The sequence below is a fragment of the Apteryx rowi genome, unplaced genomic scaffold, assembly GCF_003343035.1.
Source record: "Apteryx rowi isolate R43461 unplaced genomic scaffold, aptRow1 scaffold_984, whole genome shotgun sequence".
Taxonomy (NCBI): domain Eukaryota; kingdom Metazoa; phylum Chordata; class Aves; order Apterygiformes; family Apterygidae; genus Apteryx; species Apteryx rowi.
In genome coordinates this window covers 44996-66498 of record NW_020451298.1, presented here as the reverse complement: position 1 = coordinate 66498, position 21503 = coordinate 44996, and the positions used below count along the sequence as shown (strand labels likewise).

Here is a 21503-nt window from a genome sequence, read left to right as displayed (position 1 = left end):
ACTGTGCATGTGTATAGTACATAAAAACCTCCCATAGCCCCCCCCCGGTGTTCCTCTCCACGGACTGACGCTCAGCAGTGCCAGGGACTCTCCTGCTCCATTATTGCCTCTATTGGGAAATCACTGGGGAACCCCCGCTCAGACGCAGAGGTAATAAATGCTCAACATCGACCATAGTGTGCCTTGTGTTTGTGTACCTTTCCCTGCCAGGAGTTCAGGCATTGCCCTCACCATACCCTTACAAAATATTTTATTTATATACATATAAAGCACATCCAAACTTTTTAGAATAGACTAACAAAGAACATTGGACAAAAGATAGCAAAAGTTAATTAAAAGCAGTGAAAATGTTATACAGTGAAAACGTTCCAGTACTCCAACAGGAAAGAGTGAAACTAAAACAAAATAGAAAGACAGCAAAGATGCACAGGAAGGCAATCTGAAGAACCTCCAAAGACCAAGGTTTTCTAGTCAACAATCTTGCAGCTGAGGCTCTAGCTGCCAAATGAAAAGGGAAGAGCAAGAAATAAAGCAGAAGATCTGATAGATCTAATAAAGATGCTTAAGTTAGGAGAGTTTATACAATCATTAAAGAGAAGATTGCTAACTCAGTGTTCTGATTATTCTCTCAAAGCTCCACTAATTCTGCAAGGAAACTAGACTCCCTACATTAAAGAGCTAAAATCAGAACACACATACTGTTACCAAGGTGTTGTAGCCAAGTTACAGTAGCCAAGTTACAGTACAGGTTGCTCAAATTCCCACCGGTTTGTTACATTCAGAATCTTGTTACAGGCAAAAGGAACACATCGCATATACAAAGCCAAGAATTTACTGCTGACCCTTATCAGGACTTAACAGCCTAATCAAGGAGTTTAGTCCAGTTACAGTGATACTAACACAGTTCAAACTAAATACAGTTAAAATATACTATAATATACAGTGTACGTGTGTGTGTGTATGTATATATACATACATACACACACAAACACAAAATATAATAAAATATACACACAAACTTTCCAGTATCTACCTCTTGCCAACTCCTTCACTGCCCCTCTGAGTCTTAAGGTCAATGGTTTCAATCTGGGAAGGTGATGTATGGTGAGTCATCAACACCCCAAGTCCTTCGCCAGGAGGAGGAGGATGTTGCTGTTTTTTTCTTCCTTAGTCTAGGCTGCTCTTGGAGGCTAACATGGCTTTACACTTTGCTCTTTGTTCACTGGTTTGCAAGTCTACATTACATCTTAATTCACTATGTGTTTTATTTATGCTGGATACCTGTTCTTTGTTCTCTTTGTTACCCCTAAAACTGGTTTTATTCAGCTCTCAAGGTTGCACTCCTTTGATGACCAGTAATTGGCCTCTTGTGAATTGTTCAATATCTTCGTGTGCCAGTACTTTCAAAGTCTTGGTTACTCTCCCATGTCTTTACTCTTCTGTGCTCCATTTTGTTCTAGGGTTACAGACAGCTAATTCTACACAGAGTTACTACATGTTATAAATATCTAATAGCTAAAAAATATATATAGCAATGTGTTATGCCACACAATGGTACAAAGCTAAGCAAAAGCCAAAATAAAGTAGGCACAGTTTATTCCTTGATCATAATATAATTGCTGTTACAAGCCAAAATAAATCTCCAGGCAGGTCAAGGTAAATCCAGTCAGCTATAGCCCAGCGGGTCCCAAGGCCTGTGTTGTCAGCTAAATACAAAGCCTGTGGCCAGTTACAAGCAATGACAGCTGCATATTTATGCATCTGTAAGACTGCAACACACTTGCTAAAGAAACTAGACACTTCTCATGATTGAGGAACATCCGAAATGCAAGACATGAGGGAGCTGACCAGTGCTTCTGGTGAACTTCACAAAGTTCAGCACTACTTTACAGAAAGAGACTAATTCACATTATCCAAGGGACTAAAGTTTGCAGCCTAATTATAAATCAAATTAGTTGGCTATCAGTTAGAGTTAACTAACATCACTTAAAACAGAGGGACTTCATAAAGCCATTCAGATTTTTAGATGGTTGCACATTCAATTGAACTAAATAGGGACTCCCTTAAACACATTGCAAAAGAAAGTGGAATGAAGAGGAACCAACTAACTGAAAGACTCCACCTTCCTCACCAAATTGTAAGGAGAATTCTGTGTACCTTTGCAATGTCCAGAAAGCCCCTGAACTCAGTTTGCAAGTGATTTCTATGGGAAAGAAGGGAAGTGGGGAAAAACATTATTGCTCTGAGAAAGGAAAGTTTTATCATCAGAGAGTAACATGACAGGGTCTAGGTGGAGCAGGCTTCCAAAAAATTTGGTCAGTAGCCAATCCGAGATGGAGAAGATACTCAAGGAAAAGGAATGGAGTCATAACAAGAATATAGAGATAATCTTTTTGTACATGGAGATACAAAGGTAACTCATTAATATTTCTTTTGTGGACACACACATTCCTTTTCAGACATATAATAAAGGCAAAATTCCTTTAGTATTAATTTACTCCACTCCAATGATGCATGTCAACACCAGTTCTTTCTCATCTGAGTTCCTCCTATAGACAATATAATTATCAGCCAATTCTAGAATAGTTCAGCTTCAGAAAAAAAATTATAACTTGCCTGCTGGAATAGCTGTGCACTGAAAAAGTAAAACAGAAAACTGTATAAAATGCCACCATACACTGTATCTGACTGTGGCTGATATGATCATTACATCATTTATGAGAACTAGAACCTATGCAAGACTTTGCAACAATAAATTTGCCATTTCTTGAACATTAGGAGCTATAATGTAAGAATGAAAATGATTATCCAGTCCCTGAACGACTGACACAATTTCTTTCATTAGGTACATAGTCTAGTTTTGTCCCCTCATATAAAATTTCAATTATCTCCCTAGTAGTAGTTAAAACCTTTTGTATGAGCTATCACTCTCTATTTACTCCAGTTTTGAAAATATTACTTTAAAAAACTGTGTGGTAGTACTGCAAACAGATCTGCTTTTACTTCTTTTGGAAGCACAAGAGATTTCCCACAATTAACTTATACCATAGTTTACCACAGATGATTTTTATCATTCAGATGAAAGATGATATACAAAAATTGACAAGTAGCTGAATAAGCATTCAATATTTTTGTTAGAGCTGTCATTTTACATTAAGACAGCTCTTAAAGTATATTATTGATTTCTGTATTTAGTTAGGAAGAAGGTGGCAACTGTTCATTATGCTTACAGACCACTTAATTGCATTTCAGTTTCTGCAGGGAGGAGAAAGCATTTATATTCAGCTTCTATCTACTGGCAGCAGAGAACCCTAGATCATATTAAAAAGAAAACACCTGGCAGCTTCTCAGAAAGCTGACAGAAAAAGCTTAGACAGAGTGCTACCCAGCACTGTTTGTATTTTAAGAAAGGTAACAAAATAAGACATCTGTCCAAACAAAGCAGCCTAAGGGTGTTGAACTAATTCTGAAAGTATACAGGTGTTCACATTTCCAGCAGTATTTAAAGTGTTCACATTATAACTGCAAAGACAAAACCAGTAGATTTCTATACTGTTACTGGCAAGCAAAGTTAATTATGTATTAATTTAAAATTGATTTGAAAAAAAAAATTATATAAATCTTGTGACATTTGGTTCACAAGAAAATGTATGATGTAAATCCCACAAATTACATTCGGAGAACTGAAAGAAACAGAGGTAGATTCAACCCCTACAGGCCTTGTTAATGGCTTGATTGTGATTACTTTGAATTATCAAAGGAAACTCCAATCTCTGCCTCTTGCCCTTAGCTTTAGATTCTGGGTTTTGGCTCAGTAAAAGAGAATGCAAGAATAACAGCCTTTGCAAACTTTTGACAACTTGTCTCGGAGCTCATGAATTAAATGAACTCATGTACTTAAGATTTTTGTTGGAAACACCCTTGAGAGTGGAGGCGGGGTTTTTTTCACCCCTTGCTTGGAAGATAAATGATTGAATACAAATGGCATTATATTATCACACACACACAAAAAAAAAGCCTTAGAATTTCTATAACAGGGAGATGGTAGAACCTCAACTATTTATTACTAGAATGACTATAAGATGTAGGTTGACTGGAAGGCTAAATGACTTAGCATCTAGTCTAACCTCCTTATACAGACCATAAGAATTCTCAGCAATAATTTCTATGTGATTTCTGCTTAAGATAGAAAGTGCAACTTTTAGCTTAGAGAAATCAAATGATTAAGAATCGTATCTCTAGGTAAGCTGTGCAATGGTTAACTACCTCACTTAAAACACTAGCCTTATTCCTAACTGGGACACTTCTTTTCTGAATTTCTAAACACTGGACCTCATCATATTGCTTTTCTGATGCATTAAAAACAAGTATTTCCCAAATAGGCACTGGTGAACTGTCAAATCAATTTAGATTAACTAGGATCAATCCATACCACTTGTTGCTCTTTGTAAAACAGATTTGCCATATCTCAAACAGCATTGCCAAAAGTCATTTCTGGACCCTGTCTAGTGAGCTATTATGACCATTAAGTCCTTTTCCTTGCTCTAGGACATAGTCCCATTGCTCCTGGATATGATAATATGATTCCACATTTGATTCCATTCAGTGATCAGAAGAAGAGCTCAGAAGTATGAGTATGAAAATGTACGAGTTCCACAAAACTGCTCCTCAGTTCTGTTCTTCCATGGCTGAAAATGCTCGCATAGCATACAGAGCACTCCTATCGGTAGCAGTATTACTTCATCTTTCTATCAGATGTGCCTGAATCTATCCGCGTAACTACTTACAGGTTTTTCTAACAGCTGTACAGACGGAATTACAGAACTTTCCATTGGCTCAGTGGTAAATTTTTTGGCCAAAGCACTTCTGATAAGCAATATTGCTGAAACCAAACCAAATAAAAGCTGTTTAGCAATTAAATTTTTAATCAACACCATTTTTAGGTACATGAAATGTGAACTGCTGTTTAAAAGCAGTACTAATAAGAATATGCTAGCAAATGTGTTTTAAAACACTACTTCCCCTGCCTAGGGATCATGCTGGTTTGTTTATGCCTGATGAATGGCAATAGTAATTTTTATGCCTTCCTCAGTTCTTAACTTAATAAAGCCACTCACATTGTTATTCTATAATGATAAACACAGCATATCAAAACCAATTTCCATATATTGTTATATTGCAAAGGCAAATCACCTTACTCAAAATATTTTAAAATGAAGTTTTCTCATGCTTCATTAACTAAAATATTAGTTAGTGTATAAATTACACAATTTCACAAATGTAAGTTCTTTATATTGCTTCTAGTGCAAATAACAGACAAAAGGTTCTCAGGAAATACTTTTTTTTTCCTTTTTCATGAAGTGGAGTTCTGCCATGAAAAAAGATTTCACACCATTGTACTGGAAAGTCAGCTATTTGCATTGCAGTTGTTATATAAATGTCTTCTTCCAATTAAAGACAGCCAAGATTTAACTGAGACCTCAAGAAAGTTGTAAAAACAAATCCCCACAACCATAAAAGCACAGATATCTTTAGTAATGAAATGAACATGCATGTTCCTTAAATTTATCATTTGAAGCCTTTTCAAGACTTGCTGTTCTTTCAGTAGAAAGTTAAGGAAGTAGCAACACTGACTTCATTCATCAGAAGGAATTTTTGAAAGAGAAAAGGCTTTTATAAGCCTCACTAGCAAGATCTAGCCCACTCCACAAGGGTGCAAAGATGTAAGACATGAGCCACTTATGTTCACTATGTAGTCTAAGCTAAAAATTTCAGGGCTTAAATCGGATGCCAGACCAATCACATGCATAACTGCAGTACTGAGATGACCAGCAAATCATCAGTTTTGACCTGATATAAAATGTTCCTTAAAGTATCACATTGGCACATTTTTCACCCTTCTCTAAAAGTAAGTCTTTCACAAATATTCAAGAGCAGAGTTTGAATTTAACTTTAACAAAGTCCTCATCTCCAACACAGTCTACAGGTCATGCTATGTGAAGGGCACACAGATAAGTATACTGAAAAACTACCTTGAACCTGACCTTTGAGATCCTTTTGGTAAACAGCCAGAACTTTCACAGATAACAACACAAGCTTGAACTGCTGTATAAAGGTATAAAATTACATCTGACTCATCACTGAGTCTGCCTTTAAGGATTAATATCTTTTCCTAAAATATCACCATTAATATTATATGCTAGATTAGCCTACAAATTTTAAAGATTTGTCTACTCCCTAAATTGGTAAAAGTTTTTAACATCAGATTGTTGAACAGTATCAGCCACTCTGTACAAAGTATTTGGAAAAGTTCTACAAATCCCTGACAAAAAGCTGCTCTAAAACTGACTTTTTCATACTTCAAAGTTATAATTCAAGACCAAATGGCCTTGAGCAATAATTTATGTGCAAAATTCGCTATAAATATTTAATCTTTCAGTTTAGCACTTGTTGAGACCAGAAAGGAATGCCTTAATTCATTGCGTACTTACAATGAAGCATGAGCACTACTCCTATTTTATATTTATTGCAAATAGCAGCCTTTGGTGCCAACTAATTCTTAAACACATCAAAATAGAATCCCCATAATCTCCTTGTCACAAAATGTAATAAAATATTAAAACTGGCAGATTAATAAATTGTCACAGAACTAAAGTAATTAAGCAAATGCACTTGCTGTATAAATTTAAAGTGATGTGTAGATACAAAATCTCAGAGCAGAGCACTGCTGACACATCTGTGAACCCTGCTGAGAACAGGCAGGTTTTCTGTTCTTAGCTGAGCAGAGATGCAGAGGATAGTTTTACATGATTAATCCTGTGTCCAGGAGTTACTTAAAAGTGATGTATTTAGTTTTGTTCTACTATCTTCTGAGTACATAAAGAAGGGTGTCCAGGAAGAGGATGAGATGGTAAGGCCCACAGGGCAACACATAATAGAACATTTTTGGCACTGATAGCCCCCCAAGCCCTCAGTGACCACTCCTTGCCCTCATTCCTCATTTTTCTCTAGCCATTACTCCCACTCATCTCTCCACTGTGAGCCTACAACTCCTTTTTGTGGCTAACAGCTACAGCTGCTCCAAGCAGGGAATGAACATATTGTTTCCCACCCGCCATCCCTCACACTGGCTCACAGGAAGAGGGTCTCCTTGCAACACCTGAGTGCGGTAAGGCTACCTGATACAACAGCATCATGCAAACATAGCCACACTAGTCCTTGTGTCCAGAAAATACTCCATGTAAGTTACCATTGCTCCGTTCTTAAAAATACCGTGCTCTGTAAACTCTTGTACTGAGTTACCAATTCTCTGCCATGTTTGATCTGCAGCTTTTCACCATACAAGGTGTGGAAAAACAATGCTCCTAAGTTACATCACCTCATGGGGCCTCTGCAGTTCCACCACTGCAAGGTAAATAATGACTCTATATTGACTCCATCTGGCTTCCCCTTTGAATCAAGCAATTTATAATCCAGAATTTAGCTTTGGTGAAACAGGAGACGAAACAGCCAAAGTACAATCAGTTTCCACCTACTTTTTTTTTTTTTTTTTTTAATCTCCAAGTGTATAACCACAGGAAAGGATATTACTATAGTGTCAAGATGCTGCTGAAGGCAGAGAGAGAGGTGTGGGAAGACATATGTTGTCTCAGAACACATATTACTGTTTATATCCAAATACCTCCACTGCTTTTACTTCTCTCAGAGCACCTCAAAACCTGCATCTTGTCAGAGGGGCAGGCGCAGTGGGCCAGTCTACCTAGCACATTTTCTGGCAGAGTCTTACATGACCACTGAGCTAGGCTGAGATTTAGTATCAACTAACAATATTAAAACTGTAAGGGGTGGGGGCCACAATGTGAGGCAACCATAGCTTCCCAAAACTATGGATGTTTGCTTGTTTGCTTTATGGAACTTATTTTGGTCTGGTTGGATTAAGATGATAACAATGCCATGAAATTTGTGCTTGAATGAGTAACCTTATTGAACTTCAAAGTTAGATCCCATTTTGAAGTTGGTCCTGCTTTGAGCTAGGGTTGGACCACATGACCTCCTGAGGTCCCTTCCAGCGCAGCTTATTGTATGATCCCATGAAAGACTTTCCCTTATGATGGCAATCTTTCTTTCCTCAGTATGGGATTATTGGCAAACATCTGACAAAGATAGGGACCTCATGGCATCCGAACTCCAGTCAGGGCACCATGCAGTTGCCCAATTGTTAAGCAGTCTCCTTTTGTTATAATTCTGTTATACTGCACAACTTGGGATGAACTTATGCCTCCCTAATTTACTCTTGTATTGGAGTCTAAGGAGTAGCTTAAGATTTTAATTTTAAACTAAAACAATTCTGTCTTGAATACCTCTACAAATATAAAACTTCGAGAATAAAATACTCCACAAATCCAATTCTGCTCAACACTTAGGCTAGTGAGAGTAAGCTTCTTTAGTTGTCATGCTTATTATTAAACTGAAAAGATTTTTTGATAACAAAACACAATTTTTTTCATATTCCAACTTCCCTTGCAGAAATAAGAACAGATTTTTGCAAGGGTATCATGAGAACAAGACTGAATTTATTACAGACTGTAAACTATACATCCAAAGAACCTACCTCAAGATCTTTCTCTCTTAAAGAAAAGAAAAAAAATAAAGTTTGTGGCTGACAGACTTAAGACCATCTCTTTTGCAACTCAAACCACATCCTGGATTTGTCTTAAAAGCAGGCTTCAAGTTTAGATCTCTGTCATATTTAAGATAGATTCATGTTCCTGCCAAGCACTGGATAGTAATATCGATTTTATTCTTTTCATGTCCTAAACTGTATACAAGAGGGTATGGTTTATGTAGTTTCCCCAAGAGCTGTATTTGACCCCTATGCAACAACTGAAAATTAACACTGCCACAGGGTTGAAAGTAAAATGGTTGAAAGAAATCATGCTCAAGTCAAGAATAAAAACAGAAATCCCACTGTTTTGAATGTGTCTCTTCTAAAATTTAAGGCCTTCCTGTCAATCAAAGTTAATGTATAATAAACAGTGTTTCCAGTGGCGTCACAATGTATTTTTGGCATCACTACCACAGAATACCACACCGCATTCAGTAAACAAGCAATTAGGTTACATCACCCTTGTCTAACTCATTTGAAGCATTCCAAGATAATGGTGCAGGAAAAGACCTCCTCCACTACATTTGCTATTTTTGTGGAACCCACTTAGCAGCCCACAGCTACAAAGCAGCTAGATATGTTTATAATTTCTTACACCAGGAAATTCATATCTATAGCATTTGTAAGGATTTTGACCTGCTTTGTCTTATCTCTCAAGAATTACTGCAACAGGCACATGTAGGTTTTTAAAGACTTGTTATTCGGGAAATCTAACATTGGCATTTACACATGAGCTTTTCCTGTCTAACTTCACAAACTATACAGATTTAATATGTTTACAAAAGAGGTCCAGAGGTATTTTGCTGAAACATTGTATGCTGATGACAAATGAAACAATACTAAGCTATATATTGAAAAAGAATGTCAAATCTACTCATTTTCCAATATACTTCTATGACCATAGCCATTGTAGCACCTGAGTGCCTTACAATCCTTAAAATATTTATCTTTGATCTCCCTCCTGAAAACAGCAAAGGCACTGAAATACAATAAAAGTTAAGTTACCTGGATGCCTCTGTGAACTCACGACACTGAACTTATGAACAATGTTAGGTACCTAAAGTATAATTCACAGAAGTGGAACAAAAATAAATGTTTTAGACCTCCTTAAAGGAAAACTAAATTATCTACTCTTTCTCTTCAAAGGAGGGGGGGAAAAGGAAGTTGTAGTGCATTTTTAATTATTATTATTATTTCTTAAAGCTCATTAGGGAGAGTATTCATATATAACACTGGAGACCAAGGTTTAAATTTTCTGCTCTATTTCTCCTCCTAACAGCAATAGGATTTGCTAAGAGAACATGAATATAGATCACACTTACCAAAATCACACGCTACTCAGCAGACTTTAGAGCCACTTGCACTTTCCCCATGGTATAAAGAATATTTCCTGATCATATACAAATCTGAATAGTTGCTGCAGGGAAGTCTGAGAAGCCAAGTCATTAGCATGCTCATCTGGGGCATTTGAGACACATTGAAAATCCTTTTCCAAATCAGAGTCTGAACCAAGACATTTTCTTTCTTTGAAGAATGTCTTAAACACTGAAATACATAATTTCTATGCTAAGCCCAGTGCATATTTAAATATTCCCTGAAATAGCATGAGCAGGGAAGTCACAGCAGTCAGCTCCAGCATTCCTTTTACCCTACAGTATGGGAAGCTAAATCTAGACTTTGAGCATCCTGACAGAGCAAGGACCCTAAGTACTGGACTACTTCCTTGTTCTAACCTTCAAGCAATGGCAGAAATCAAAGTTACCTTAGATGTAGGTGCCTACAAGAAGATCTTGTACTTGATTTTAAAGATGCTGATGGCATCCAGAGTCATTACAGTGCAACTTGCTCACAGTCACAAGTGGGTGATTATGGACAAAGAATAGACCCCTTTGCTTCAGAGCTCAGAGGACTGCTTCAGTGACTGCACTACTATTCTTTCTACCTTAATGTGCTGTATTTAAACTTTCAAAAGTTGAAATATAATTTATTAATGAATTGAAAAATAAAAATAAAACCATGTCACGCCTTAGTTAAAAATATGAAGCTGAATTGTGGCAATTCTTATTAAAAAAATCAGAAGAAAAAGAAATTCATGGGCCTATATTAGCATGTAAAATTGGGGTTCCATTCTCTGATTTTTATTTATTTATTTTTATATCAAGCCCTATTTAATGACAATCTGATTTGGCTTTGTTGTCTTGCCCCTTGTCCTAGAGTGCACTTCAAACCATTTTAAAAATCAACAGGTTCAGTGATGGCAGAGTAATTCTCTGGGCAAATGAAGCAGCTATTACATGATCAATAACAGTTTACAAGGCACTTCGTGCATCAGTGCCTGCTTTAATAAAGAGGAGAGAAAAGCAGCCCACATGCAATACTGTTTGTTCACTGAAGTCCCAAGAAAGGTAGAGAGTATAGTTTCACGTTCACACCTGAAGAGTAAGATCTGCAAGTATGCCCCATGTTGCAACCCTACAAAGAAACTTTGACATTTGGCAGAAACCCAAGCTTTGATGCAAAAGTGAGGACTTTGGCAAGCTAATGCTTCACTATCCGAAATATACTGTTGCTTATGATTATGCCATCATAGGCAATGGGCATTTTATTTCTCTGAAATTACCTTTTTTTGGAGGGGGGAACTTTTACATCAGAATTAAAAACTAAGATTAATTATTTTTCATTTTTTACTACAGTTCTTGTATTTTAAAATTCAGATAATTAAAATTAGAACCAAAGAATATGCAAAAGCTTTGTAGCAACCTTTATTGCAGCCTTAGCATAGCAGCTGCATAACCTGGAACTGCCCCAATTTAAATGAATTGCCGAATGAGGGAAGCAGCAAAAAAGCAACCTACAACAGCATGGGGTGGGGGGAAGGGGAAGAGGGCAGAACAATTTGGTATGGTTTCAGATAAGCCAGTAACTGTTTTCTGCAACTGTAGTCCACATTTCACTGATTTGTGGTCCTCCAGATACAGACTATAAATGTATTATCTTCCTTGTAAGACTGGTACAATTAGGTATGATTTCTGTATAAGGTATTCATTTTTCCACAGCTTTTTTTTGGTTAAAACCAAAGTAACTAGCCTCTAATTTTAAGGAAAAATATTATAGCCAAAGTAGTTTTTACAGTCAGCCCCACTCCAACTATTACTGAAACTAGGTTTGTTTCCAGTACTATACTATAAATAGTACTTATTCAACAACTAATACAAGCCCAACGTAACAAACAAAAACATTACACATGCTGCAAAGGCCACAGAATCTGGCCTCCGCATTAATGCCCTGGCCGCCTACATTAGGCAAACAGGCTCCAGTAAGCTGATTACTGACGCCAGCTGCAAAGGGTAGTGGAGAACGGGAATTTGATCCACAGTCTGCTACATCTGCTACATCTGCTACTCTAGTGTTTGTTATGCACGAACTGCTAGCAGAAAACACACTCCAGTTCCCACTTCAGCAAATGATGCTAACTTATCCACGAGACTCTCTTCTTCCATTCCTGCATCCACTGCGAATCGTAAAGACTTATCAATAAACATCTGGCCCCTGCCCCTTTCTGGGCTGAATTCAGAAATGACTGCCATTTGCCTTTATTCGATCCTCTTTTTTGGACACAAGTGGAGAATCAGATCCCAGAGGTGTCTGTACATGAAGTAAGTATTATAAGTTAGAGCAGAATAAGTACTTTTGGGGCTGTGAGGGTTTGAGCACTAAATACAAAAGCCACAGTGCCTTAAGACAATTTTGTCAGCTAATTCATAATGTTTCTATCAAAAATCTTCTCCTGGTTTCCTGGAAAAACTGAAAAGGAACTCAAAACGTGCTTTCACTGTCTTGCATATAAATCTGATTAAGGATGGAAGATACCAATCTGTGGAAGCTAAAAACTCTGAAAAACCTACCAGACTGAACAAGAACTACACACTTTAGGGGACAGAATCTTGAGGAAGGGGGGAAAAGCCCAGAAGACAGACAACAGCCTGAAGCATTTTTGTTGTTGTTTGTTGACCGTGCTTCATTTCCTAGTCTCCTTTTTAACTTGATTTAAAAAGGGGAATTGTGAGATAAACCAAAAATACAAGTTTTCCTACATTTGGTTCATATTGACAATGGTTCCTTAAGAGAAGGAAAAAAAGCGCTCCTGTAATGCAACATTTTCTCCTTTTTTGGCTATTAGAAGATGGCAGACCACGCTAATGTGGCTTCAGAACCAGACATTCAATTATATTATAGAAAAAGACAGCAAAGTAAAAATACAAATGATACTCCATATAAACTAGTGTAACTACAATATTTTCCATGAGGTGTCAGCAGAAGTATCTGAACATATTGCTCAAGCCTTACAAGTGTTTCTTCTGGCTGCTAAGCAACTGCAGAGGAATAAATTTCACGTGTGTGATGTAAATAACCTTTCATGGTTTATCTTTTTATTTGCTTACTCCTCTACTTAAAGTGGCATTACCACTTACACCCTCTCCCTCTCTCCAACCTTCGCAGGCACTGCTGGAACTCTGAGCTCTTTCTCTCATTGCCTCCCTCCCCCGATAGCGCTTTTTCACAACGTAACTGATCTTGAATTATGCTAGCTTCAGTTTTCAGCCCCCTATAATCTGGAAAAATAATTCATGTCCCACATGTCTTTCATGTTGAATATTCACATAATTAAGAGTATTCAAATTTATCAGAGGTCTCCTAGGACAGCTGGGTATTTAAGACTGAACTCTTATCTCATGCGAATGGAAAAGGATAAGGGATATATCACAGAGTAAGCAGATACTGCAGTGCAAAAGGACATTAATGCTTTTAAAGAGAGAATTTTTCATCACAGTACATTTCAAACCTCCGCTTTCTCCTAAGTATATTTCATATCCTGCCTTTAAGACAGCAAACCCCATCTCTCCTTTACCCCATATAAGGACCACAAGATACATTATCAGTGTAAAACGATATACATGAGTCTTTTCAGGGCTGATACACAAACAGAAACTATCCTTCAGCAGTATGGGGAATAAGGATTTTCATCCTAATATTCAACAATGGCTAAAACTCTGCAGATCCCTGGCAGTCACAATAATCATTTACACTAACCACGCACTATACATATCAAAGACCTGATTCTGCAGCTCTTTTTTTTTTATTCAAGGAGTTCTGTTTGAAGCCAGGGAACTACTTAAACGAAAAAAACACAGAATCAGACCCTTTGATATGACTATATTTTCAGTCTGCAGTAAAAAGATTAAAGTTTTGAATCTTAAGTGTGTCACATTAATTTTCCAAACAGTGCAGTTATTAGCAAAACCATAATGCGAGGTGCTCGCTGTCATTCAGCTGACTGATAAACATAACCTGTAATAAGATGGTCAGTCACACAGTTTAGCATAGCAAACAGCATATTACAATTTCAATGTCAGCATTAAAAGAGCTACTCGAGAGAGCTTTCATTTGCTTATTCTGGCTCCTCAAAAGCAAGATGCTCTTACCTCTGCTTTCTACCATGAAGGTCAGACTCTATCTGTATGTAATAGAGTTATTTTCAGTAAATTAATCAGTCTGAAATTTTAAATTCCCTGAGACAAGAATACTGAATCAAACTAATCTTCTGGGTAACTTGCTTAGCTTGAGAGGTACTGCTAGTATGAACTCCATCCTTGTTTAACATATCTAAAAGACAATGAATATGAATACCATGATATAAATAACGTTCATTAAATAACTGCATTTTAGGAAATAAATCAGTGAAGCCGAGCATTCAAATGCTAGGCAATGTCAGAGTTAAGGCTGTGCATATGCCTAAGGATAATAATCATATCCCAACAGCTTTCTTTATATGAACCTGAGCACCAATGCAATGCCAAGCACAAGATGATGTTCCCCTTTCTCTCACAAACTTTTGCACTAGCACACATACTGAATGGAATAAAGTATTTTTTAAAACATGCAACATTTGATTAGATAGCTAACTGAAAAATGTGTGGGAAATTTTCAGAGGTATACAGGGGCAGTTAGACGTCTTCAACCTCTAACGTTATTCCAGTATCTAACTCATTAGTGCTCTACAGCACGCAAACAATGAAAGCCTGCATTCTGGCACTTTCTAAATTTAGGAGAAATTATTCTCAGATCTACAGCACTAAAATTCTGTCATGTGTAGACTTAAAGGTTTTATAAGGTAAAAGTGTGAACTAAAAAAAAAGCCAGAAATTGCATTTCTTGCAAACATACTAATCTCTGTACCATTAGTAGCTTGAAACTCAGGACCTCACTTGTTATTTGAAATAAACAAAATCCTCTGTTAGCATTAACAAATGTATTTGATTTTTTAATTTACTTTAAAGGAATGCACCTTGCCAGTAACTTAAACTGACCTGCTAGTCAGCTGAGGAAGATGCAAATTATGAATGCAATGCAATGAGCATGGTACAGGAACTAGAGATGGCACAACCAAGAACCTGTGTTTGACGGGTCAAACATTTGAAAATCAAGTGAAAGAGGCTGCAGACGAACTAGTGAGATTTATCATAAGGGAGACCTGCAAATATGTATGAATTGTACCTGATGCTTCTTGAAGTAGGCCTAGGCCATTTTTCAGGAGCTGTGAGGCATGCAACATTAATATGATTCAATGGAAGAGATTAGAGCTCATTTTAAGCTCTTTCCCATAGGCTACAGAAGTCAGAAACAGCTAGTACTAAATACCCTTATCTAGAAGATCAGCTCAACTTACAATGAAATCCAAAGCTATGTGGGAGCTACGAAAAGTCTCAAAGACTTATCTGTAAAGGGACAACCACGGGTCTGGTGCAGCAGCCCTCAACTGAACTATACAAATCATGTGCAGGGACCATTTTTGGAAGCATATTGCCAGTAATTACGGGTGTCTGCTATTTCTTTCCCTTATTTTAAGCAAGGAAAGAAGAAGGCACCTCTCTGACATCAAGGTTATTTCTCCGACAAATTTCAAGTTTCACTTCAAGCATTTAGACTTACTTGAATTTTAAAATCTAAAATACTTACACTTTTTCCTGCCACTAGCCTCAAACCATTTTTATTTCAAGAGAACTAACATAAAGACAAAGCATGAAAAATATAGCTTGAATTTAAGTTTGGTAATGTTATAAAGTACTGAAAGAGGTTAAAAATGGAAGGTGCAAGATATTCTTAATTAGGTTTGATCAGTAGCTTGGCCTATATTACTAATGCAATCTAGAAGAGGCATATTACATAGCCAAAATTTTACTGAGAAATAGGAAAGAAAGCTTGAGTCTGCTCCCCAGAGCATCATATTTTTCTGATTATGATCATTCGAATACTCAAGGGAAACTAATTTTGTTTAAATCAATACTTCAAGTAAAATAAAAATATTAGCAAAAAACAAAACATAGTATATCCACATAGCTCATTCTTGATCTGTCATATGTATAGGAATACTTGCAAGAGTGCAAAATGGCACTTATTTCTGATTTGTAATATAAAAGGAGGATTTACTGCTCTACTTTCATCACTCTCAAAACTGCATCACTGACTTCCAGTAAAAGATCAAATCTGGCTTCTATCTTTATCATAATATGTATGCACACACATATGTGTACATGTATATTCTCCAAGGGAGAAAGATTTGTATGCTGCATATATCTAGAAATTACTGCAGCTATTAGAATGGTAGTATTACTGTGCCACTATGACTTGAATCATACCACTGCCTGCAAGAGCCACTTAGAAGCACACAGTATGCCACATTCTGCTACTTTAAGTGCCTATTAAGAAATTACTAAATACTTCTATTTTTATTTTTCAGGTGAGGACATAAAAGGACAAGCTGAACATTTCACAGCAGTATTTACAAAGAAAACCTTATTTTTAAATAACAAACCAGCTTTTATACAATGAAATTATTTGCATTAATGCCAGAAGGAAGATACGTATTTGAAACCAAAATGCATTAATTCTTCATTGATTACATGAACGCACATAAATATTCTTGCATATTAAAAGCACATCATATATATTGGATCTTCCATCTGACCTTCAGAGAAGGTATTTAAATTAGCCTTGAACTATATATTTTTAAAATACTCCAAAGCTTTGTATGTTCTGGCCAAAGGTATGCCATCACTCAGTGCAATTTTTCTGGGATTCCAATTATACTGTATCTTAGGCCAAATAAATATTTTTCAAATATTCCTTTTTTAGAATAGCCCAGTGTACAGGGAAAAAAAAAAGTCAGCGGTATGGAGACCCAGAATTGTCCGCAACAATGTCTATTCTGACAACATCAGTCACGACAGCACAAAGCACAACTGTAAAATATCTTGAAACAAAAAGAAACAGTCTATATTGGAATTTATATTCAACATAGAATAATTTTCCCAGCCCATTCTTTTGCAGTAGCTTATGAATTGGCATATTACAGACATTAATTCTAATAGTAAGAAATTAATACATGTAATATTTATTACTTTTTAAAAGTTTAAAAGATCAAGACACCTTTTGCACTAGACTAATTTGCATATGCAAAAACATTAAATTCAACATTATCCAACCATTTATAATAATAAATAGTGCTATGAATTTCTACATCAACAAACATTGAGCCTACTCTTTTAGCAGAAACCACTGAAATTTAAATTGCTGCTCACATTCAAGTTAAGGAAGTTAAAATTAAAAATATTTATTTCTGAAGATCTGCAGCATAAGCTTAAAAACAGATGTTGAACAATATATTAAACTCTTGGACAATCAGAATGACCAAGAAAAGTTCTTCATTATGATTATGGTCATCATCTTTAAGCAGCACAGTATCACACTTACTCATAAATATTCTCCTATATTTATCTTGGACAAAACAATATTTGAATACAAGGACATCAGACTCAAACTTCTGTTTTAGGTTTCATTTTAGGTTTGATTGCTTTCCTGGACAACAACATTCAGAAAAAGTTAACAAGCTGGCATTGCAAAAAACATGAAAATCCAGCATCTGTGGGTCAAACACCACCATTACCTCACAACCACAAACTTAGTTGTCTCCCTTTTCTTAAGTGTCCCACTTAAATTTATTTTGATGACAGTTACAGTGACATACAGCTGACTGTGGAAGACTACTGGTAAATCCTTAAACATCAACTCTGCAACTCACTCAGCTGGGCCAGTAGGAATCCAGATAACAGACTGGTAGTTCCCAGTTTGTTTTTTCTGAAGTTGAATATATAACTTCAACGGCATATTTTATTTTCCTGATGACAATGTAAAGCAGAAGTGTAAATCATCAAGCCGTGCAGATGAGTAATGATCATATGGTAACTTGATCAGCCCTACGTATAAACAGGACTCCACAGCAACTTGCAGCTCCTCAGCATAAAACGAAAGTTAATATTACAAATGTTTTTTCTAAGAGAATTCAGGGACATGAAAGGCAAGAGCACATATTTTCAGCTAATATAAGAATAATTATTTTGCATGCGAAAAAATCTTGCTTTCATAGACATTAATCATTCTAAAATAGAGCTACTTCATCTGCAAGCTGAAAAAAAGCCCTAAAAATTAAAATAAAAATGTTGCAACCACTCACCTGCATTGGAGCCTGTCAAGTTGTAACGTGCATTTAGTTTTTTTATGATATTTTCATGGATCTGATACCAGTCACTCTCTGTGTTGCACCTACAAAAATGACAGCATTCTTAAATCTGAAATATGAACACAAGTTTTTCAGACCTGCTTCAACACACCTCTCTAAATAAATCCTATTCTGTTCAAACTAATAACTCAATAGGAGCTAACAAAGCCCCATGAAACTGCCTCTCTTGATGGAAAGAACTACGAATGAGAGTGCTCTTACCAGGTGAGAAACGCATGATGAAAATACCTGCTCTGTGTGGAAAGAGTGGGAGAAGGATATGAACAGTTATGCTCAGGAACTCAGCTGTGACCAAGTTCATTGTATGTATAGATCTCTCCTTCAGCTCTAAAACATACAGAAATCTGTCTTGTGACACTCAAGAAGAGACACAGGACTCTTACAGAGCTGGCCTTAACAGGCAGGAAAAAAAACCCTGTACTCGACACTTTGAAGATATATAAAATAGAATGTGATCTTCAGAAGGTAGTGATTGGAGAGCAAATTACATTTCAGTACCCATTTAAAAATTATCTGTTTTTCCTTAAGGAAAAGTGTTGTTACTTAACCACATTCTAATGAACGCTTTTCATGATTTAGACTGGAGCTAGTCTTAGCCTCAGATTTGTCTGATCCGTTTCCCCTTCCAGATCTTTTGTTGCTTTAAAAACAAACAAGCTAAATTTAAAAAACAGAATAGTCAGACAAATAAATCTAACAATTGGTCATACAACAAAGAACACTTATTTGACTTTAACATTCTGCGACTTTAAATAAGAGTCAGCCCACATGCCCACTCTCACACTAAACTGCTTTTCTGCAGCATTGATTCCAGTAGCTCTAATTTAGCACACTGGGGAAGAGAGGAGAGGAGAAAGGCTGCCTGAGAGACCTCCACGCCTTCAAGATTTGAATGCTAAACCCTGGGTGGGACAGAACTTCCCAATGTCTGTGCCAAATCGGGTCCCATGTTTAGGCATTTAGAATAGACCACTCCACAAAACATTCCTTACTATAGTGTCCAAGATCAGCAGGAAGCTACATATTCTGTGTTGCTACAGCTAGAAAATTGAACTTTCTTCCAGTCTAGTATCAGCCAAAATTGACTACTTAATCAACCATTCATTTAAAAATCTATTTTTGATTTTTTCGTTCTCCTGCACTGCTTTTTACACTTTTGCTATGCCAGTTATATAATCACTTCATTTCGTAAAAAGTTATTCTGCCTGTGTTTTTCTGGAGTTATAGAGTACTTCCACTAGCTGCTTAGGCAGCACAAGGCATTTAAACAAGTCTTAAAAGCACTTCATGTTGCCATAAAAAGAGAGCTCCAGAAGCTCTTACAAGGATGTGATAAATGCTGAAACACACAAGAAGATCTAAAATGATGCAATCTTTTTTTTAATATTAGCCCACTTTATAAACAAATCTGTAGAACTAGCTGAAATTTCCAAACTGTGACAAAAAGTTACTAACTAACTCTATCACACTTTTTTGGAACAGAAAAGTGCTACAACTATTTATACACCCTGCATTTAAAACCACTGCTGCTGATGTAAACTGACTCTAAGATATTTTAAAAATTAAGGGGAAACCATTCCTTACATGTATACTTTTAAGACGAGATCATCCTTTGAATCTCCTGCCAGTAAATCTGCAATACTGAGGACCGCACAGCCAAAGGGCCGTCTGTATTGTACATTGCAAGCATTTTTCTTTTCTCCAGCTCCCATTCGACCTGCCAAACAAAATACACATTTGATATGTATAAGCCACAAAACTGCTTCCCTCTAAAACCACAGAAGGGAGGCAGAGAGCAATCCAAGTCACGATGAAGATGGGTCTGAGCAGACAACACCAAGCGTACTGTCTACAAATCTACTCCATAGTTCCTCATACTATGTTAAAATAACAAAAGATAAAGGAAGGCCATTAAACATGTGGTGACCTTGTAAGGTCTCAGGCCAAAGAAACTGCTCATCCTTTCATGACCTCCACTCAACATGCAATTCCTTCTAAAACCCAGTGATTCTAAACCCACTACTCATGGCACCACCAAATTAAATTTAGAGTTCAGATGTGACACATTATTCAACATTTGGTGTCCAATAAGCATTATTTAATGTTGCTAACAGTCCTCCTCCCTGTGATTTATGTGAGAGGTGTTATGACTGAGCCATTACAATTCAGTAATCAAGTGGTGCCTCCAAACAGGCAACCGGCTAGCAAGGAGATAATGACTAGCTGCAGGAATCACAGGTAGAGATGAAAGATGGGGAGGGAAGATGACAAAGGGCAGAAAAATAAATTATGATAAAGAAAGAAGGCAGCCAAGGAAAACAGAGTTGGAAACAGAATATTTTTCTTAGCCTTTTCTATTTGATTTAAATACAATTGCTCAATCTTCTCACTGCATTTCTAGCATATAAAACCGCCCCTCTTTCTAACCATTTTATTCAATTATGTACTGGCAGCTATGCATCTTTCCCACCAAGTCTTCATTTCTGACAAGAAAAACCTCCGGCTGCAGTTGCTGCAAGACAATGCCTCCTCCAAATATTCCCATGCATCACTGCAGCTAGAAGAGTAATTGTTCTTTTTCACACCATGCAGCATATAAATCTGATTTTAACTTTTTAATATTTCAATGATTCATTTATAATCTTGACTGAGAATATATTTGAAAAACATTCAGTACAAAAAAGTCTACTCTTTATTCTTCTTTGAAGCATTTATTCTGATCAAATTTGCTTGCATTACATCAGAGGTTACCATACTATTTCCCAATCCTTACCAATAAAAACAAAGCATAGTATCTGGTATTCTGATGAAACACTAAAACAGCATATAAATGCAAGGAAAAATTATTTAAAATTATTTAAAATATTGCTTACTTTGTAACAAGTTGTTTCTGAACTCAGCACATATTACAGCTACTGTATTTCAAATCAATATATTTTTCAAAAATAGGAACAAAAGATACACTCAGTACTGCACTGTTGCAACTGCAGAGATTCTTTACAGAGAAAACTGAATATATCTAAGAGGTTAGAAGCAGACCTAAAGATTGTTTCAGATCAGTACAGCCCAGACAACTTCTTAAAATAAGTATGTAACAAATACACACTTTTAATCTCTTCAGCTTCATTTTGGAGAACATCATAATTGTTTACATCATCATGGGTTAAAATTCTTATGAGATTTCCTCAACTCTCCCTCTTT

General features: G+C 36.5%; 1 protein-coding gene across 1 annotated transcript in view; it reads right to left on the bottom strand.

The window, feature by feature from the left end:
- DOCK4 (dedicator of cytokinesis 4) overlaps nt 1-21503 on the bottom strand; it is a 176636-nt gene that overhangs the window by 114044 nt on the left and 41089 nt on the right. The window contains exons 11-12 of the mRNA XM_026055109.1: nt 19887-20019; nt 18237-18325 (exon numbers count right to left, since the gene is read on the bottom strand). Of these exons, the coding sequence (XP_025910894.1) occupies nt 18237-18325; nt 19887-20019 (222 nt within the window). The remainder of the gene's footprint in view (nt 1-18236; nt 18326-19886; nt 20020-21503) is intronic.